Source organism: Octopus bimaculoides, chromosome 4 (genome assembly GCF_046866305.1).
Source record: "Octopus bimaculoides isolate indiv1 chromosome 4, ASM4686630v1, whole genome shotgun sequence".
NCBI lineage: Eukaryota > Metazoa > Mollusca > Cephalopoda > Octopoda > Octopodidae > Octopus > Octopus bimaculoides.
The window spans coordinates 10,888,666-10,912,156 of record NC_142931.1 but is presented as its reverse complement, the minus strand read 5'-3'; the positions used below and the strand labels follow the sequence as shown (position 1 = coordinate 10,912,156).

The following is a 23,491-nucleotide window of genomic DNA, read 5'->3' as shown; positions in this document are numbered from 1 at the left end:
CTAACTTCTTCCAATGAAAACAGAAGCTCTCTGGGTACAGTATAATACATCTGCTGTCTGGTTACACAGTAACTCATACCGACAGTCATAGTATATAGTAATACATAGTACATAGCAATGTGTATTTACTTTACTCAAGTCATTGTTTACCCATTGTAATTTCTATCAAGTGATGTTCTTCTTCGTCGCCCTTTCAAAGCCTAGCCAGGCTCATGGGCCCGGTTTCCCAGTTTCTATGGCATATGTGTTCCTCTCAGCTGGACGCCAGTCTATCGCAGCGTTACTCAAGAAACAGGAAGAAAGAGTGAGAGAAAGTTGGGGTAAAAGAGTACAACAGGGGTCACCACCACCCCCTGCTGGAGCCTCGAGGAGCTTTATGTATTTTCACTCAATAAACACACACAACGCCTGATCTGCCGGAGCCTCATGGAGCTTTAGATGTTTTCGCTCAATAAACACATACAATGCCTTGTCTGGGAATCAAAACTGCGATCCTCCGACCGTGAGTCTGCTGCCCTAACCACTGGGCCATTGTGCCTCCACTCAAGTGATGTTATTTGATGAAAATCAAGACAGAGAGGACAGCTTAATAGATAAGGATGGGAGAACTTAATCAGAAGTTAATACTCAAAACATCCATGTTTAGAAAGAAATTGTAGAAGTTTATTAAGTTCATTTAATTATTTGATTTTTACTAAAATATAGCCCCAAAAATTTCAGGCAGAAAATATGTGAATCAATAAGTACAAGACTATTTTGATCAACAATCCTTTCTATTATATACACTCAGAATTCTGTTATACAATACTATATACTTTAAAATTTAATATACCAGCCTTGAATTCCGCCAAGGTCAACTTTGTCTTTCATCCTTCTAACGTCGATAGATTAATTACCAGATCTAATTGACTGATTCCCTCCCCCAAAATTTCGGGCCTTGTGCCTAGAGTAGAAAAGAATATACTAGCCTTGAAGTCGCCCTTCAGGCAGCATTCAGGCTAGCTCCTGCAGAGGGCACCTTTGAGGCCTTTGGCCCCACTATCGGGCCACTTTGTGGCCCTCCACCCTTGTGTAATGAAGCTTATTTCTGCAAATGTGCTAAGCTTTGATGCTGATCATAGTTTAATCAATAAGCGTGGGAGTGAGGTAAATGCAGGAAAACTACAAGGGGGGAGCAGTGGAGCCCCATTTAAGTGGCCCTTCAGAAATTGAACTTCCTTACAATGCTCTTTGGGAGTTCATGGTATGAAATTCATTGTCATTGCTTCAATTGAGTCGCCAATGCCATATATTTAGTTTAAAATGCAGTAAAAATAGGAGGGGGTTAGCAGGGCCCCAACTAAACAGCCCTTAAAAAACACAACCCCTTAGGACATTCCCTGGGATTAAGGGAGTTGCTGGCATGAGTTTCGTTGTCCTTGCACCAATGGTTTAGGAGGAGTTAATGAACATAAAAACGTAACGGACTGAGAAACATCACTCAGATTTATATTAAGAAAAATTATACAAAATATAACACTATCATAGAGTTATACAACATTATAAATTATAGAATAACATGCAAACTTAATATATTATACTATATACATAGCACTATAAAGTGTCAAAGTGTTATATAACACTGTAAATCGTATAACTACATCCAAACTTAGCATGTAATGGTTTCAAATTTTGGACCAAGGCCAGCAATTTCGGGGGAGAGAGCTAGTCAGTATCATTGACCCCCAGTATTCAAATGCTACTTTATTTTATTGATCTCTGAAAGGATGAAAGGCAATGTTGACCTCACTGGAATTTGAACTCTGAACGTAAAGACAAACAAAATGCTGCCATGCAGTTTGCCTGGCATTCTAATGATTCTGCCAGCGTGCCACCTTCAAATTTCATATATGACATTATATATATATATATATGTTGCCCCTGGGAGCTCCTCTATGCTGATGACCTTGCCCTAATTGCGGAGTCACTATCAGAACTAGAGGAGAAGTTTCAGGTGTGGAAGCAAGGTCTAGAATTGAAGGGCCTTAGAGTCAACCCAGCTAAAACCAAAATCCTAATAAGTAGGAAGGTAGATAAAACACAAACCCCTTCAGGTAGATGGCCCTGCTCAGTATGTAGAAAAGGAGTAGGTAGTAACTCTATAAGATGTACCCGGTGCAAGCTATGGACACATAAGAGGTGCAGCAACATCAAAGGCAGGTTAACTGGCAAGTTAGTTTTTGTTTGTGGCAGATGTTCAGGTGCAATAAAGACTGCAAACAAACAGGAAACAACTTCTATCTCATTCCAGGGTGAAAAACTAGAGGTAGTCGATAGCTTCCGCTATCTGGGCAACCAAGTTAGTAGTGGGGGTCGGTGCGCTGAAAGTGTAGCTGCTAGAATAAGAATAGCCTGGGCAAAGTTTAGAGAGCTCTTACCCCTGCTGGCGACAAAGGGACTCTCACTCAGAGTAAAAGGCAGACTGTATGACGCATGCGTACGAACAGCCATGCTACATGGCAGTGAAACATGGGCTGTAACTGCTGAGGACATACGTAAGCTCGCAAGGAATGAAGCCAGCATGCTCCGTTGGATGTGTAATGTCAATGTGAATACCCGTCAGAGTAAGTATCTTGAGAGAAAAGCTGAACATTAGAAGCATCAGTTGTGGTGTGCAAGAGAGACGATTGCGCTGGTATGGACATGTGGTGAGAATGGATGAGGATAGCTGCGTGAAAAAGTGCCACACCCTAACAGTTGAGGGAAGCCGTGGAAGAGGTAGGCCCAGGAAGACCTGGGCTGAGGTGGTGAGGCAAGACCTTCGTACATTGGGCCTCACCGAGGCGATGACTACTGACCGAGACCTTTGGAAATGTGCTGTGCGTGAGAAGACCCAGCAAGCCAAGTAAGATTGTTGCCAGTGCCCCTGGACTGGCTCTTGTGCGGGTGGCACATGAGATGCACCATTTTGAGCGTGGCCGTTGCCAGTACCGCCTGACTGGCTCCCGTAGGATTTTCGAGTGAGATCGTTGCCAGTGCCCCTGGACTGGCTTGTGCGGGTGGCACATAAAAGACACCATTTCGAGCGTGGCCGTTTTCGTGCGGGTGACACGTAAAAGCACCCACTACACTCTCTGAGTGGTTGGCGTTAGGAAGGGCATCCAGCTGTAGAAACTCTGCCAAATTAGATTGGAGCCTGGTGTTGCCATCCGGTTTCACCAGTCCTCAGTCAAATCGTCCAACCCATGCTAGCATGGAAAGCGGACGTTAAACGATGATGATGATGATGGTGATGATATATATATATATATAGATATATATATATATATATATATATATATATATATATATATATATATGATATTATATATATATATATAGATAAATGTTCTTTTCTTTTATTCTTTTGTTTCAGTTATTTGATTGTGGCCATGCTGGAGCACCACCTTTTAGTCGAGCAAATCGACCCCAGAACTTATTCTTTGTAAACCTAGTACTTATTTGTCAGTCTCTTTTGCCAAACTGCTAAGATACAGGGATGTAAACACACCAACAATGGTTGGGGGACAAACACAGACACACAAATACATACATATGTATAAATATATATATATATATATATATATATATATATATATAGCACTATAAAATGTTGTAGTTTTATATAACATTATAGAAAGTTATAGAGTTTTATAACACCACAAATTGTAGAATTACATGCAATCGGAAGAGAACATTAAATTTTAACACAAATATACAGAACAGTTGAACATGCTTAATTGTTTACTGGATAATTGCATAGATTGGTTAATTGCATAACTTTCCCAAATATTACATTGTTTAAAATAAGATCGATGTACGATTGACTGGTTAATTGCATATACAAATAAAGTCATTTCAATTATTCATTAAGATTCTTTTTTTCCGATATCTAGTAAAAAAAGACTTTGAAGAAATGAAAAACTAAAAATTGAACTTTTGATTTAATAGGAATAAAGTGGTTCTGGAAGATTCCATTTTTCATGAAGAATCAAAATGACAGTAGTCAGTAATTAATGTTTACAAACAACAGATGTCACAGGAATGGTATGTTTTCAGCTTGTTTTTCACATTTCAATGAATTATAGACCATCAAAGTTCAGACTCATTTGTAATTCTATCTTGTTGTGTAGGAAATTTCTTCAATAAATAAATCTTCATCGTAGAAAGATAGCTTTGAATCAAACAGTGAATGGACAATATTTTGTTGCTTCCATAATTAGCTTCATTAACCTGTAACTGACCCAATTAAAATATTTGATAACAGCATGACCCTAGTTCTTACCATGAGTAATTCAAAGATTGTGAAAGGCATTGTCAGAATGTAAGAATCTATTTAAAATTGAGTAACTGAAGAATATGAAAGATGGATACAAACACAAAAAGAAACTGAAACAATTTTGTCCGGCTATTATTTATATATCAACGAAAATATTTGATTTTACTATTTTGCCATCACTTTAGACAAAGCATCTTCCTAACACACACGATACACTATAAGAGGACTTTAAGACATGATGTTTCAACCTCATTGTATGTCTCGTCAGTCAAAACTACTCTGGACCAATGAATCTTACAAGAGTACAGAACCTTGTTTATAGAAATCAGCCAACAAATTATTTGCTGATGTGTCCTGATGTCTGCCAAACATAGTAACTCACGGGGTGCATAGAGAACAGTAAGAATTGAAACAACAACACATCTGTTCATTCTTAATAAATTCTAACAGATTTGAATGTGAATATGTTGTTCACTGTTGCTTTTTCCCCAGTGATGATCATCTCATCTCTTTAGACAATGTGTGTTAATAAAACATGCAATTTAATGTAAGGAAACCTTGAGATACCATGATGTTTCAACCTTATTGGGTGTCTCTTCAGCCAAAGCAACACTACCAAAACAATGAATCTATCAAGGATCTTGTTCATAGAAATCAGCAAGCAAATTATTTGCTGACGTATACTGGTGTCTTGCCACAACACATTTCTATTAATAATACATTGAAATCTCATATTTTATCATCTACCATATGACTTTGGTTAATTGCATGAGAATCACTATGGCTATACAACTACACAGAAGAGACTGTATTTATCTTTATGAAAGGTATTTTGACAGAAGCAAGAATTCATTCTAGTATTTTCCAATATTGCAATCAGCATTCAATTATTTCAGCGGCTATCCTTAGAGAAGTTAGAATACCGTTCTTTATAAACATGGAATATTTCACTAACAAATATTAATATTCTCCATATCAGCTACGTTTTCATTTCCTATAATTATTTAGGTACAGATGTGGCTGCATAGTTAAGATGCTGGCTTTCCTATCATATGGTTCCAGGTTCAGTCCCACTATGTAGTAACTTAAACAAGGCTCGTCTACTGAATCTGGAAACACCAGATATAAAACAATATTATTAACCCTTTGGATACCAAACCTCTTGAGTACACCGCTAGGTGTGCAATACCAACTTCCTGTTTTAAATATTTATATATGATACAAATATATATTTATATAATATAGGTGCAGGAGTGGCTGTGTGGTAAGTAGCTTGCTTACCAACCACATGGTTCCGGGTTCAGTCCCACTGCGTGGCACCTTGGGCCGACCAAAGCCTTGTGAGTGAATTTGGTAGATGGAAACTGAAAGAAGCCTGTCGTATATATGTGTATATATATATATGTGTGTGTGTGTGTGTTTGTCCCCCCAACATCGCTTGACAACCGATGCTGGTGTGTTTACGTCCCCGTAACTTAGTGGTTCGTCAAAAGAGACCCCGTAACTTAGTGGTTCGTCAAAAGAGACCGATAGAATAAGTACTAGGCTTCCAAAGAATAAGTCCTGGGGTCGATTTGCTCGACTAAAGGTGGTGCTCCGGCATGGCCACAGTCAAATGACTGAAACAAGTAAAAGAGTAAAGAGAGAGTAAATATATATTAAATTAACACTTTCCATCAAAATTTCATGTTAATTTATTCCAAACAGCAGCTTATTAATGAGAAATTTATTCTACCAAATTCTGCATAATTTTCTAAATCAACAGAAACAAAAGCAGAAATATGGCAATAAAAGGATTAACTCATGAAATTGTAGAAACTCTGAGAAGATGCGAAATAAACTTTCAAGGAGGATTCTCAGAGTGAGTGCAGTGATTAAAAGCATGTAATATACAGGGTTAAAAAAAAGCCCTTGAATGAAAAAAAAAGGGGCAAAGATCACATGGGAGATGCAAACTGGCACAGAAGTTTGTTTCTATCTGTATCCACCTCAGGACTCACCTTAAAATTTCTTAATTATCTTTCAATTTGATAATTAAAATACTCTTCTAATAAAGCCAGTATGACTAAGTTCAGTCAAAAGGTCTCTTTCTCTCTCTTCTTCCTTAGAACATTCTTACAGAGATATGATTGCAATCTGATAGGAAGTATAATTCACACTGATAAACATTAGTAAGGGGTTTTTGTCTTTACCTCCCACCTGTTGTATACAGAAGTGGGTGATAGCTAATTATGTTTCCATGGCTCAGAGGTTAGAGTATCAGGTTCACAATCATGAGGTAATGAGTTCAATTCCCAGACCAGGCTGTGAGTTGTGTTCTTGAGCAAGACACTATTTCATGTTGCACCAGTTCACTCACCTGTAGAAATGAGTTGCGATGTCACTGGTGCCAAGCTGTATCGGCCCCTTTGCCTTTCCCTTGGATAACATCGGTGGCATGGAGAGGGGAGGCTTGTATGCATGGATGACTGCTGGTCTTCCATAAACAACCTTGCCTGGACTTGTGCCTTGGTGAGGGAACTTTCTAGGTGCAATCCCATGGTCATTCATGACCGAAGGGAGTCTCCGAATATACGATTGAAATAAAGTCAAATATGTTGTGTGAGCATGATTACAATCAAGTGGTGAAATACCTCATGAGGTAGATTTCTATATCAAACATTAACAATTAACGGTGGTGCACCAGCATGACCGCAGCCACTTGGCTGAAACACATAAATAAATAAATAAATAAAAATAAAACTGAAGGACGAAAAGTTTTCCATTGTAGCAGGATTGAAGCAAGTTAAATCATCATCGGTGAAAGTGATGCAAACAATTTATATTTCTAGATGTTTAATTTGATAACAAAAACATCTTATTAAAATAATTAACTGAAATCTAATATTTCAAGAATAAGATGAATATGGTTATCATAAATAACAAACATTACTAAGTTTAGAATCAATATCATGAATAGTTGAATCTATGATTAGTATGTTTGAGAAACTAGTATTTTCAATCCCAGATGGACAGAAGGTTTAACTTTAACATATACACACATACATATATACAGGCATGTACACCTACACATATAGAAAAGAAAAATGTTATTACTTATAAGACATTTAGCTACACCATCTTACAGTCATTTCATTAACATAAGGTGATTAAGTCTTGATAATGTAATATGCATTATATAACTAATGTCAAATCATCAGAGATGAGTGACTTTTATTTGTAACATTTGATTTAAAGGATGATAGGATTCATCATAACAGAGATGGCTACCAATTCCAGGCCAACCATCTCCACCATTGTGAATTCTGTCATCTTTCCAATCCAGCAATGTTACATATCAGTGTTACACTTCTCTGATGATTTGACATTAAATTTTGATTATGTAATTTGCATCATATAACTAATAATCACCCTATGTTAATGAAATATATGTAAGCTAATATCTTATAAACAATCTCTCTTGGTTTGTTTTGCTTTCTCCAAATACTCTGCATAACATTCAAACCCAGATCTCTTAACGAAGGATACAATTACAATACATGAACAGAAATAATACAAATGAGATTCTAAATATTGATTACTCGTCGTGCAGTTTAAAGTTTAAAGTACAGCTGTGTAATTCAGAAGCCTGTTTCTGGGTCTAATCACACTGTGTGACTCCTTGGGCAAGTGTCTTCATTACAGCCCCGGGTCAAGCAAACTCTTGTGATTGGGTTTGGTAGATATTAGAAAAAGCCTGTGTGTGTGTACTCTTGACTTCACATCATGGAAGTCTGGAAATGAACAACACTGCTTATATGACAGTGATACTTGTTTACAACCCAAAATATGCCTGGTCATGAGGAAATATTACCTAGCTTGGAAATAGGTGGTGTGGGTTGGTGACAGGGAGGGTATCCGACCAAAGAAAATCTGCCTCACAAATTCCATCTGACCCATGCAAGCATGGAAAAGTGGTCGTATGATGATGATGATGATGATGACATATAAGTAGCAACTGTATGTGGTTTGTAAAAAATAGAAAAAAAAAAACTGCTGAATGCCAAAATAGAACAACATATTTATTTATATGTATTTCTATTTGAGAAAGACAGTATTACATTTACTTTGAATTTTTTGTTGGGAACTTCAATTATTGTTATACAACATGCAATTTCTCAAACCAAAACATCATACATGCACATTTACATACAGTCTTGCAGAAGGTATAGCTATAGAAAATATTTAGAATATGTAATAAAAAAAAAAAAAAAAAAAGAACCAGAAAAAAATATTTGCTATAAAATATTCTTTATTCTTATGCTATTAATCAGAGAGCTATCTTTTACTCTTTCCAATACTATTTCTTTTCTGAATATGTGAAGAATATATTCCTTCATTTTTTGGGGTTTTTTTTTTACAAATTTTTATCCTTATTTTTCCAACACTGTTCTACTAATGAAGAATATAGAAAAAAAAAAAACCCTTATGTTCATGAGTGCAAAGATAAATTTTTTTTTTGTCTTAAAATAAAATGAATTTCATATTTCATTTTTCTATTTGGTTTGCAAGACTCTTGATGTAAACTCATGTGGTTGAAATAGAGTTTGGTTTATCTTGGGAGGGTCATTATGCTAATAATAAACACATGCACTGGTTTTATTCTACTTCTTTTTATGATCATTAGACCAGAGAGAGAAACAGAGAGAGAGTATGCCACTAATGAGGTTATGGACAGCAGTGAAGGGACTCTGACAAACCCAGCTGATTGATGAACTGAACAATTAATCAATCAATCTTTAAGTTAGTTGGATAGATGATTAACCAACTGACAAATAAAAAATGAAGTGAAATAGAATCAGTGAATGTGCGTATTATTAACATAATGACCCTCCCAAGATACAGCAAATTTTGCATATAGAAATGTCAAAATGTCAGTATAAGATAAATGAGAAATCCCAATATTTTATCATTTTCATATTCCCCCACCCAACCTTGAATTATCATTGTGAACATTTAGTCCCATTATTTTCTGGATTGAAATTTTTTAATTCCACACACTAAAATTTGGCTGTGCATTTAAAATCTTGCTTCCCAACCATGTGGTTTCTGATTTCGTCTCAGCCACAGGACCATCTTCTGCTTTTTGATCCATAACCGTGGCCTTTGGCAGGGGCAAAGTAGACTTAGGGGACAGCAGTAACAAATGGGTAACTCCACTCTCTTCAAAACTTCCAAACTAGTAAAGTCTAATAAAACTTAATGAAGACTACAAGAAATAACGACACTTTTGGCACCAAATTGCAAAATGCTTGAGGTAAAAATTGGTGTACTGATAGTGCTATTGTATGTTGTCTCCAAATACAGAAGGTAATATTTCATCAGGTGGTGAAGTAGCTTTGTAGGTGTTTCACAGGGCCAAATTAAGACCCATAGATGCCCTAAGCACTTAAAACATTTTGGTGCCCTCATATACTACAGCACTCTGTTGGTTCCAACAACTAGGGTTTCAGTTGATCTGCATGAAGTTGACATGCAAGTGGCTGAGCACTCCACAGACACGTGTACCCTTAACGTAGTTCTCAGGGAGATTCAGCGTGACACAGAGTATGACAAGGCTGACCCTTTGAAATACAGGTACAACAGACAGAGGAAGAAAGTGTGAGAGAAAGTTGTGGTGAAAGAGTACAGCAGGGTTTGCCACTAGCCCCTGCTGGAGCCTTGTGGAGCTTTAAGTGTTTTTTTCACTCAATAAACACCCACAAGGCCTGGTCTGGGAATTAAAACCATGATCCTATGACTGCGAGTCCGTTGCCCTAACCACTGGGCCACTGCGCCTCCACACCCTCATATAAAATATAATTCAAAATATAAACAATAATAAACTATAAAATAATTTTTTTTTTTTTTCAAAATGAAACAAAAAACTAATATTAAGATGGAAAATAATGGTTATTTTTATATACTTTCACTTTAGTTGTATCAGAAAAGTTTTCTCCTATTTTTTTTCATTGCAAAGTCTTTAATCAAATCCTCGCTATGACACCATGAATATTCTGAAATTATATTTCCAATCATATGAACTCCATTGAACATTATTTTAGCAAATTTAAATTGATTTCTTTTGTGCCGTAAGCCATTTACCATTTCAACGGTGCCCAACTTCTCATCTGGCTGGTTAATCCAGCACTGGCGTTTCAGATCCTTCCACATGACACCAGAGCTGCCCAGGACAAACCACCAATGTAGGTGAGAAAACTTTCACATAATAGCATGAATTTTGTTGAGTCAGTGTTTCTATTATCCTCAATGCTCATTCTTGCTGCAACATTCATCTTCCCCTTTGAGCCAGATGTAATGATTTGCTTTCTTAGAAACTTCCAACAATTTTCTGGCAACATATTTTCTCTCCTTCACAGCTAGTCCAAGACTCTTGAGTACCAAGTGAAACTGGCTGCCAACAAATCCTCTAATACTTATATCTACACAAAGGCATAATGCCTCCCAGCCATTGTTTTCACAGAGTTCAACCAACTCACTGCAGTTTCATCATCATCATCATCGTTTAATGTCTGCTTTCCATGCTAGCATGGGTTGGATGGTTTGACTGGGTACTGGTGAGCCAGAGGCTGCACCAGGCTCCAATCTGATCTGGCAGAGTTTCTACAACTGGATGCCCTTCCTAACGTCAACCACTCCGAGAGTGTAGTTGGTGCTTTTACGTGCCACCAGCACATGGGCCAGTCAGGCAGTACTGGCAACGGCCACACTCAAATGGTGTTTTTTATGTGTCACCTGCACAGGAGCGAGTCCAGCGGCACTGGCAACGCCCTCGCTCAAATGTTGTTTTCCATGTACCACTGGCATAAGTGCCAGCAAGGCAGTGCTTTTTACGTGCCACCGGCACAGTTTTCTCCATATAAAATGCCTACTAGTAAGGCATGTTGCACTCGTGATTCTGAGATTGTGGTTTCTGCTCCCAGACTGGTTATGCATTGTGTTCTTGAGGAAAATACTTCATTTTCTATTGCAGCAATCCACTCAGCTGTAAATGCATAACCCAGTGACACAGTGGCCTGTTTGCCACCTAACCAGTGAAGTGGCATCATTTAAAAGCTAAACTGATGCAAAGCACATTGTGACCAGCGATGTGTAACAACATCCGACAGACTGGCCAATCACGAGATTATATGAAAATGCATAAAATGCAATTTCAAACTTCAGTGTTGCATAAATGCTGCATTCTGTTTGGCTGAGAGATAAATTCTAATTTAAGATCATGGTTAATAAACAGCCACTAGACAAAATATTTTGACTTTGTGGAATAATTTAAAGGTAAATCTCCATAATATCTCTGGGAATACACTTGGTGGTGGCGGGTACTAAGAAACTGTACCAAATAAACTGCATCTGTTAATATGTTGATTGCTATGCCTTCGTTAAAGTAGTTATCTAATTAAAGTAGTAACTATGGCAATGTGTTTATGGCTGGGTAAACACAGCTCGTTGTTATTGAAGGCATTCCATCAAGAATTTAAAGATAATGGCACTAAAAGTTAAGTATGGTAATCACGATGTATCAAGACAATCAGCGATAATGTAATCTCAATAGTGATGCTTTTAAAAGATAACAAGAAATTCAAAGACATCTGATAGGATGAAGAATCTTATGTTAAACACTATTTATATAGCAATATTGGCCGGTGGAACGGAAGTGGAAATAATTGAGTGGAAAAGTTTCTTGCTGAGAAATTTGATGCAAGTGTGGACGTGGGGTTAAGAAGCTTGCTTTGAAACCACATGGATTCAGGTTCAATCACACAGCGCAGCAACTTGGGAATTGTCTTCTTCCATAGCCCCCCAGGTTAAGCAATGCCTCGTGAGTATATTTGATAGATGGAGATTGTGTGGAAGTCCATCAAATATGTGTATGTGCTTTGTGTCCCACCTGCATTGCTTGATAACTGGCACTGGTTTGTTTACATCCCTGTGGTTTGGCAAAAGAGACTGATAAAATAAGTACCAGACTTTAAAAAAAACAAAAAATGTCCTGGGGTCAATTTGTTCAACTAAAATCTTTTCCAGGCAGTGCTCCAGCATGGCTGCAGTCAAATGACTGAAACAAGGAAAAGACAATAGACCTTACAGCCGTGTGTTCTGCAAAAAGATAAGAATGAGAAAAGGCAGAGTGCAAACCATGTTTTGTTTGGTGACATACAACACTGACATCGCATTTGAACACACATAAGAAAATGGGAAGAAAATGTGCAGCAACTGATTCTATTTATGGAAAACAAATAAAGATGGCATACACACATCATCATCATCATTTAATGGTCCATTTTTCCATGCTGGCATGGGTTGGATAGTTTGACCAAGCTCAAGCTGTCTGTTTTGGTTTGGTTTTTATGGCAAGATGCCCTTCCTAATGCCAGTCACTTTACACAGGGTGCATTTTACACGGCACCCACACAGGTGCTTTTTCATATGGCTCCATGGAAACAAACGATGCAAATGATATGATATAGGTGTAATGAGAAATTAAAATTATACACTTATTACTGAAATAACCATCTTTTTATCCTTTACTTGTTGCAATCACTGGACTGCAGCCATGCTGGAGCACCACCTTAAACGGTTCGGTCAAACAAATTGATACCAGGATTTTATCTTTTTTCTATTTGGTACTTATTCCATTAACCTCGCTTGCCAAAACTTAGGTTACAGTGACATAAACAAACCAACACCAGTTGTCAAGTGATAGGTGGGAGGATCAAACAAAGGCACTCACACACACCCACACCCACACACACACACATGATGGGCTTCCACACAATTTCCATCTTCTGTCTACCAAATTCATTCACAGGTATTGGTCAGCCTGGAACCATAGTAGAAGACGCTTGTCCAAGGTGTTACACAGTAGGACTGAACCTGGAACCATGTGGGTACAGAACATGCTTCCCAACCACAAAGTCATGCCTGCAATTGTTTTTATTTACTAAACAATGAAGAGACTATATAGTTAATAGTAGTACAAAAGAGGAATAGGAATGAGATGAAGTACACAAACCCAACAGATAAGTCAATCTAAAAGAGATGATCTCTTTGGTTTAATTTCCTTTATACAACTCAACCAACTTGAAACAATTATGAAAGTATTAAATTATCAATACCAAACAAATAATTATGGAGATATTTATTTATTCTATATAAATTGTCCCAAATTGGTTTGTTTTGCAAAATGTTCATATAAGGCGCAGATGTGACTGTTTCGTAAGAAGCTTACTTGCCAACCATGTGCTTTCAGTTTTGTGTGGCGTCTTCGGCAAGTGTCTTCTATTCTAGCACTGAGTCAACCAAAACCTTGTGAGTGGATTTGGTAAAAGGAAACTGAAAGAAGCCTGTTGCGTGTGTGTATTATATTTAAACAAGAATATTAATGACTGTAACTTCGAAGTTTCATCCAGTTAAGCCATCATTGGATTGTCATTATCAAGCAGTCCAACAGTGGCTTACCTGGTTGAAACTTCGAAGTTACTGTCAATAATATTGTTGCTTAAGGAAAGGCCGGTGAGCTGGCAGAATCATTAGCACACTTAGCAAAATGTTTAGTGGTATATCATCTGCCGTTACATTCCGAGTTCAAATTCTGCAGAGGTCGACTTTGCCTTTCATCCTTTCGGGGTCAATAAGCAAGTACCAGTTATGCACTGGGGTCGATGTAATCGACTTAATCCGTTTGTCTGTGCTTGTTTGTCCCCTGTAGTCAATAAAGAAATAAATATTCTTGTTTAAGAATACTAAATTTGTACTCTACAAAAATATGGAGTAACGTAAAATTGTTTTTATCATAACTGAACATGAAAAACAAACATTGATATATATATACAGTTTTGGGGATGCAAACCGGAAAATAAAATTCAAAACATGAGTATATATAATGTGAAACTCTCAGCTCTTGAGTCACTGTAACTTCTACAAAGTGTGTGTGTATGTGTGTGTGTGTGAGTGAGTGTGTGCATGCGCGCTTGATTTCCAGTTTTCCATGAATAACATTTCTGGACATGAGAAATATTGCCACATTTGGAAACAGGAAGGGCATCCGCCATAGAAAATCTACTTCAACAAATTCCGTCTGACCCATGCAAGCATGGAAAAACAGACGTTAAATGATATGATGAATTTTTTTTTTTTTAAGTATATACGTTAGCCAAAATTAGGCAGGCAACAGAATTTGCCCAGTTTTTCCCCTAGTATGATCCAGAAGAAAGCATTACGGTCTACCTGGCACCTAGCAGAATAGTAACAGCAATACGAAATTCTCAAAGACTGTCTACAACATCTCTTCTTCGGAAATAAATTCGTTGTTTATTGCTCAAAGAGCCAACGATTTGAACAAATTTACAACTATTGGTATTCTGTGGCGAATTTGAGGAATACTACAAAAATAAAAGTGGGAGGTCACTTAGAGCAAGGAATGGGCGATGATTAGGGGACCCTTGGAAGCATCATACCTTATGAAGAATAAAAAAAAAAAAAGGTACGGAAGTGGGTGGTGCAGTAGAGGATGTATTGAAATTTTTGGCAAAAATATTTTCAGAATCGTAATTTCTGTTGCACAAGTCACAGGAAGGGAAAAGCTTTACCCTTTTCCTTCTCGACAAGGTATGTGTGTGTGTGTGTGTGTGGGGGGGGGTCTTCGAGTGACAGCGACTCCAAAACTGAACCAAGGGATGAATAGATATCAAAAGTACGAAAGCAAAAAAAAAATCAAAAAAAAAACAATCTACGTTTGAAAAAACCCAAAACTACAAATGCCTAGAAATGTAACAGACGCCAAAGCGTTAGTAGTTCCATCTGCTATGATATTCTAGTATTTGTCTAAAAACAAAAACAACAACAAAAAAAATAAAGACCTGGAAAAGCTTTTCTGCTAGGGGTTGATGACACTAACTCTCAACAGAATTATTTAAGACGACGTTTATGGCTTGACAGACTTATAAAATTCTTCAATTAAACACCAGAATACAAATACAGGTAGAAAACATTCGCCCAGTTTGATAAATAAATAAAAATTACAGAAAAAAAAAGAAAAGAAAAAACAATAGAGATTGTCCATAATGGTTTGACATTAAGACGTCTGTGCAAATGCGTGATGTCTGGATGAATTAAAAACTAATTAGATTTACTGTCAACTCGAAAGAAGATTAACAACAGAACGGCTGCTGCTTTGCCTTGTAGAGATTGCAACGCCAAAGTTATTCTACAATGAATATATTCTTTCATTAAGCAATTCCATTTTTTTTTCATGTTAGAATGTTTGCTTCTGAGTTAAAAGGTAACCTAAAACAAAGAGGTGGAGAGGGGGGTGAGAGCCACCTGCTTTTTGAAATACGTAATAGATGCTAAGTGGAATTGTAGAAACAAATGCATTTTGCAGAGACAATGCATTATGAAGTCAACGAGACAAGAGACATTTATAGGACATCTTCAAATATAATGACTGCGATAAGAATGAGATGGAGCTAGAAAGTGGGAGGGGGGAGAGAGAGGGGGAAAAAAGCACAATGGAAGCAAAAGATGGTGTAGAGATAGTATCAGAAATATAATGGCGTTAAGTTCGCGGCATTGCATAATAATAATAATAATAATAGAAAGAAAAAATAACGAAAGGAGGAGGAATTTTGACATAAAATCTCTTGCAAAAAGGTACGGATTTCAGATTAGAATTTGTGAGAAAAGAAGGAAAAAGAGAATCATTAACACAGAACGACTACATTGTATGCATCATGTTTATATCAAGATTATTTTTCTCTTTGATGACATCGCCAGAAACATTAACGTAGAGGAAGCGATAGTTTAGGTACAGGAATATATAAGTGTTGTTGTATGGAACAATGCAAAAGCTAGCTGTACCATGAATTTTAAATAAGGGGAGTGAGGGGGTAAGATGAAGAATGAAAGAGGACGATTTTAAGACTTCCAAACAGCTTTGTCATGGAAATGCAAGCATGCAACTAGATTTTTGTCGTAAGATAGAATTGTGTACATATTCGCCCAATATGCAACTTTAAAATGCATATGCAAGGGTAACAGACGTTTTCGATGTTGGTGCAAAGTGATAGCTGCATGCATTGCGTCTGTGAATGCACGTGTGCGTGCGAGCACGTGCATGTGTGTGTGTGCACGTGTACGCACTTACACGTGTACATGTGTGTCTGTGTGTCTCGGCTGACGAACGAACTATTACCATTGTCGCTTTGGTCATTTTTAATGCGCCCCCCGCTCCCCTCCCTCTCTTCCCCGCCGTCAACCAATCCATTGTTGAAACGAAGCTATAGTTGGAGACAGATTGCCTGTCTTCTTCCTTCTACTAGCAGAGTTGCTGCTGACAGCTCTGACAAACGTTTACCGTTTGCAACTGGAAATGGATCGACACCAAACGTTATGTAACTTTTGGCTGTTGACCGCGCGTCAGATTTGACATCAAGGCCAAAAATAATAATTCCGCATGGTTTTCTCTCCGGTTTTAACTTTATACTAGCCTCCACTTCCATTTAAAACATGTAACTTTTTAATTCAACCGAGTTTCACTTAGCCCTGAATAATAAGGCAAATAATTACAGAAATTGTACTTAATTAACACTTAAATTCAATTGCACACAAAGCATATTTATCATCTGTTATTACCATTATCCATCGAAATCAATAATTTTCAAGTGCTCTTTAAACCTGGTTCTCTCCAGAAACAAGAATTCGATCGAGCATTGATTCCATTCCAAAGTAAGGTTGTTAACATTTTGAAAACGCTTGGAAGCAGAAGAATCGCAGTAACAAACCTATATATATGATGACCATCCCAAAGATTTGGACAAAAAAAAAACTTAATGAAAAATAAATACAACAGATAAAATGTACCCGTTTACAATGAACCAATGTGAGTTATTCATTGTGGGTGGAATCCACACCCATTTTTACCAAACAACCTTTAAACATATTATTCAATGAAAAAGCATTGCTTATTTGCAAGATCCTAGCAATACTGAAACATGACTTTAAAAAGCTTCTGTACTCTCTAGTCAGTAACAATCTTGTAATGAAAATAGCAAAAGGATTTTTTTTCTTCTCGCTCTTAAATCATTGAAACCAGAGAATAGTTATAACACGACAAGATCCACCAACGAAGTTCATAAAAAAACTATTCAGTTGAAAGCGATAATGAAATGAATATACAACCTAGTAGTAATGTATCCGATACACTAATAGAAGGACCAAAACATTTCGATAAATTAGAAATAGGTCATTAAAAACACACAGTTGCTGAAATGTGTCACAAATTTTGTCTATTATTGTTGTTGTTATTTATTACAAATATGACTAAACATTTTTCAGCTTTACCTGTTTGTGCTTAATTGCTTTTAGAAATGTTATAGGGGCTGTCGATAATTCTCGATAAAATATATAACAGAAACAAGTAAACAGATCAATGTATTTAAATTTTATAAGGAAAAAGAAACAGTATGCTCTGTTTAGTCCGATAAAAAAAGAAAAAGCTTTTAACTACACGTAGTGAATACTTGCTTCACTGATACACCTTTCATTTACCTGTTGCAATATGTCAGTCACCACAGGGAGCCTTTGCTTCAGGTTTTTTTTTTTAATTCATTTTTTTATTTTTATGTTTGTTACTTGTTGGAAGAAAAATAACAGGGAGCAACCTCAACGGCGGCAAAACCGTACGCCACACAGATTATATAGATACAATGTCATGTTCACTTAAAATTTGGCACCTTGTCTTCATTAAAAGAAAATGATTATATATATATATATATATATATAGCAACAGACTAACCCAACAAAAAAGTATTATTAATCTGTTATACTATCTTTTCTTTTTCGACAATCAACACTAAACACACACACACACACATGCATCTATGTGTATACAATATTCACAGGAATTTCGTAAATGCAACGAAAATCTTATCGAAGTGTAATGTAATTATATGCTTACACGCAGCGCGTGTTGAGCACATAATTTTAATTTGCAAATACTTGTTTGTCGGAAGTAGTTTGCAGGTATGAAGGTGATCGTTTATCAGAAAACTGGGTTGTGTTTGTTCTAAAGCAAATATATTAGACGTTCGACTGCATTTCATTCTCATTCTTTGATTATTTTTCTTTCAACAAACAGAAATGATTTATAATAATTATATTTCCTTAACTTTAACTTGTAAAAAACAAAAAATAATAACATCACATAATGACAACGGCAATGGAAGTTCGTTTCTGTCTTTATAATGAAAAATAAATTAAGGGAATATTTTAAATTGAGTAATGTGAAATATGAGCCTGAACACTGAAATAATTTTAATTCCCTATTTCCATTGCTCACCACTACTCCACTCTCGATTTATATCTTACGACGGTCGGTGAAATTTAATGAGTAATGTTGTCTCCAGTTACTGAAAGGTGAAACAACGAGGACACTTGTTGATAACTAATTGAAATAGAGAGAGAAGTGGGAAGCGGCCTCTAGCAGAAACCATTGGCACTCGTTTGGGTAAATAGCAGTTAAGGTCGCTTCAAGAGAAGCATAACAAAAACTGTTGACATTAGATTAGAGGCGGTAGATGAAGGCCGCAGAGAGGAAAATGCTGGGTCAATGGCCCACACTTATATAAACTTGGGGGGTTTATAATCATTATGAGGCTTTAGATTGCTCTAGTAAATTAAAAACTCGTCATAAGACAAGCAACGTATGTCGAACAAAAGTAAAATACAATAAACAACGACTGGATATGTTTGTTGATGAATCAACAACGAGGTGGAGGTGGCGGCGGAGATAGTGAGTGTGTGTGTGTGAGCTTGTTACAGGTAGATATATGATATTTTTTAAGGCTGGTAATGAAAAAGAAAACAAACAAAAACAAATTGTCAACTGCTTATTCGTGAATGTAATGTTAGGACTTACCTGAACGTAAAGTTTTAATGAGTACAGGAGCTCCATTCTGACTGACTTGCTTCAGCCAGATGTTAACATCTCTTAATGTATATCCCGATACTTTCTGTCCTTGGATCTCCAAGATTAGATCATCAGAATGTAGTTTTCCACCGGAATGATATTTTACTTCGTCGTGGCGGACATCTCCAACATAACAGAAGAAGCCCGTATCAGCACCGCCCTTAATGGTAATCGACGAACCCTGTCCGCCGCCGCCGCCACCATCAGAAGGGATGGATACGACTGTCTCCTGGAGTCTGGTGCTCCAGTGTTTGACATCTTTTTTTATAGGTGGAGGCAGCAACTTATTGTTGACGGGAGGCGGCAGGGCTTTGTTCTGTGGTTGCTGTGGATGATGAGACAGTTGTGACGATGGCATAGGCATAGATGCCGACGAGGAAGAACCACCGGACGACTGTCTGTTTTTATGCATGTTATCTGCCAAATATCAATATCAACAATGAACTAAAGAAGGAAGAAAGACCCAAAAGCGCAGTAGGTAATATTTCCAGCATTGAGTCGTATAGATCCAAATGACGGCGAATAGATTTCCTTCAGGCTCGTTCATCGAAAATGTAGAAAGCAAAATAAAATATATATAAAAAAAAATCAAATAAAACAGATATCCTTGTATTGTGTTGTGTTTTGGTGTTTAGAAAGAAAGAAAAAAATAGGGGGGGAAAAAAGCAAGAAGCTGGCAGCGAGGAAGGTAGTGACAACTTCCCCCGGTCAGGTGTCGTCGACTGGTAACCTTTTGCAGTAAGTTGTTAGGAAATACTTTTGAAAACTTGCAGCAAAGAAAACATAAAAGGAAGTAGAAGAGAGAAAGTAAAAGCAGAGAAAAACAGAGGTTATAAATAGATATATGTAAAGTGTATCAGTAAATATGTTTACTGTATACATGTGTAGTAAAATAAATAATGTATGTAGAGAGGAGAGAAGCTAGCAAGAAATAATAATTGTTGCAGACCTTCTTTCATAGCAGCAGTCTAATAAAGATAACAAAGACACAGCTAATTCGACATTTTTCGTAGTAATGTTTAGGTTATTATCTTAGTTAATTTAGAAAGAGCAGTGTGAAGATAGACAAGTGTCGTTTTGGGTGATAGAGATGTTGAAACATTAAAGAGCGGAGGCGACGTATGTTCATTGACGGTAAACAGTCAGGTGCCCGTCTCTCAATGACATTCACTCGACAAAACAACAACACAAGGTTTCCGATAACAGAAAATATTATAATAGTCTCCTACTCTAGTTTACAGCAGACCGAGAGCCAGTAGCTATTGACGAAACGACAGTGGTCACCGATGGACGGCGACAATAAGAGCCCAGGTAGCTAGAGAGAGAGGGAGAGAGAGATCGGATAGAATGTGAGGTTAGTCGGGCGACTTGCAGCGGTTGAGATGATAGTACTTATGATGCTCCTGTACCAGCAAAGGTAATAATAATGCACATGTCTTGGCAGCAACTACTAGTTCCAAGTGACGATTGTTATCAAATTGTAGCTTGGCATAGTGATGACACCTCCTCGCAAATGCGAAAGTACAAAGAAAAGGCACCCGAGATAGAGTGCGGTGGTGGTGGTGGAGAAGAGTTTGTTTTTTCGTAGCTTGTGTTTCTATCATTTGGGGTTTGTGTAGCGCACACATTGACTTCACTGAAATAAAGACGTCACTTCAAGAAAAGAAAAGTAGTCGGAAACGATACCAGTAGGAAGAGACGCCAGCTGCAGACTCGCTAGCATACAGAGTCGCCTTGTCCATTTCTGTTTCCTTCTTGCCCTAATGTGACAACGGGTGTCGTCGTTGACAAGGAGAACTCATCGAATTAGACGACAACAGCGTCGAAGGCCACTGATTCAAATCTTCGCCATTGACAATCTTTCCGTACGCATGCGTGCTGCCAGGTACCCGTCCGTGCTGATGAGGAAAAAAAAATAATAATAACAAAATAAAAATACTACAAAGGCTGACCGTCTTTCTTAGTAATACATTTTTACCTGAATGTAAAATACCTTTACTTGTAGCTTATATATTTGTATCAGTTTTTCAAAAGTGGAAGTGATTATCATTTCTAATCAATACCCACGTCAGTATTCTAAAAAAAAACTTAATATTGCATTTAACGTATTTTATAGGTGTGTAATATTTTTTTATAATTAGCTTGCAAAAAAAAAAAAAAAAGAGAGCATAAACTTCTCGTAAGTTTAAACCGTGTAAAAAAATGGCTCTATTTATTAGCATATTTTAGTATAATACTTTAAACAGAGTTGAACTTTGTAAAATGAAAAAAAAATCATACTTTTATTCATAAAGAAAGAAGTTTATTGGGAGTCCAGGTGTATCACTCACGCACACACACAATAAGGTACATTTCAAAGTAAGCAGTTACCTTCGGCTGAGTTAATGATGTTAAAATCAACAGTCAGTAGTTGTGTGTGTGGTTTGTACACTAAGTCGTTATCGAACCGACATCCACCATCCCCGTCTAACCTTCGCCTCTAACATTCACGCACTGTGTCTAAGGGAGATAATTACACTAGGTTCTATAACAATCTTTACCTTGATTATTTATTGAAAAGTGCATCAAGTTAGGTTCGAAAAACTATTTGCACAGGGTGACCTTTGATAAACACCTTCCCGCTCTAGCTTTCCAATGTAACCCTTAATTAATTTATTTTTTCCCCTGGTGTTTCAACTGACCTATTCATATATTATTGTTGTAGTTGTAACAGTAATGTGTAGTTTATAAATGAAAGCTGAGAATAGATTTTTTCCTTTATTGTATGTCTCATCTCCACACACCTTTAATCCAGGGAAATGACTTCATTCACTGTCACAAGAACAAAATACCTTCACAAATAACAATGTCGCGAAAGTAGGTCAAATAGGAAACATATTTCTCCTTTTCTTATTCGGTTTCCGTCAGGTGTAAAATTATTGAATAAAGTAAACTTGTATGAAAAGCAGACAAGTTTGATATTCCTTAGTTTATTCAAGCAATTTTTTTTATATGTTTACATTCATTTAATTCTTTAATACATACATACAAACATACAATATGTATGCATACATACTTATATTAATACATACACGCATACATACATACATACAATATATATATATGCATACATACATACTTGTATTTATTTATGTATGTATGTGTATATTTATTTATTTATGTGTTTCAGCCAAGTGGCTGCGGTCATGCTGGTGCACCACCGTATATATTATTTTTTTAAAAAAGTTTAATTCGGCCGGATGCGATTTCGTAGGTTTCTTACAAAAATTTAACTCGTTAGGCCCAGTACATACATACACACATACAAACATACATACATACATATACACACACACACATACATGCATACATACATATTGAAGCTTTGTATAACACATATGCACATACATACATATTGAAGCTTTGTATAACAGTGAGAAAAATTATTTTTACTTTTAGTCTTTTCGGTTTAAATGCTAAAAGGGAAGGACCCAATTTGTTTTAAACTATGAATATATTCCCACAATTTTCAAAGCAATATTCCCAACCGAGATTAAAGAATATATTAACGAAAAGTTATAGGAATGAACTGTAACTATCCAATGTGGCTTTCAAGATTTGACGGAGATATGACTGCTATTTCTAGCAGACCGCTCTACTAACGGGAGCAATTTCTTCCAGCCTTTTCCTCTTTCTCCAACTTATTAAGAGAACTTTGATTAATTTTCACACTTCTACAAAAGTCATATTACATCTGAAGGTAAACAAAAAAAAGAATCAATTTTCTAGTGACTAATTAATATTTTTTTAAAATTTCACCTCATTCAGTATTATAGAATAACAACATTCTTTCTTGTACCTGACTAAACAAATCTATTTTTTAAGAGTTAATAATTTTAACCTGAAAAACGATTTTTATAAAGCATGTTTACCTCACTACGTAACATTCACTTGAAATGCTACCTTGCACTCCTAGGAAGTGTAGGTACGTTACCCCCAGGATGGGTACCTTTGACGTAAACACTCCTTACCTTAATTAATCAATCACAATATTTGATCATTATGATCAAATGAATAAAACTCTTCTTTTTTTTTTAATAATACATAAAAGTGGTGGTGGGGGTGGATAGTAAGCGATGGGGTTTCCCACTACTACGACGACGACGACAACTTTCATTGCCACCACCACCACCGCCACTACCACTACT

General features: G+C 36.7%; 1 protein-coding gene across 50 annotated transcripts in view; it reads right to left on the bottom strand.

Moving 5' to 3' along the window:
- The window catches only part of LOC106872181 (membrane-associated guanylate kinase, WW and PDZ domain-containing protein 1), a 668,717-nt gene extending 647,540 nt beyond the window's left edge, over positions 1-21,177 (bottom strand). For all 50 annotated transcript variants that reach the window (XR_016241362.1, XR_016241361.1, XR_016241363.1 and 47 more), the window contains exon 1: positions 19,254-21,177. Coding sequence is in view for 40 of the 50 variants with exons in the window: in XM_089350230.1 (XP_089206356.1) it covers positions 19,254-19,716 (463 nt within the window). In the remaining 10 variants the exon portion in view is untranslated. The remainder of the gene's footprint in view (positions 1-19,253) is intronic.
- Positions 21,178-23,491: the final 2,314 nt, after the last annotated feature.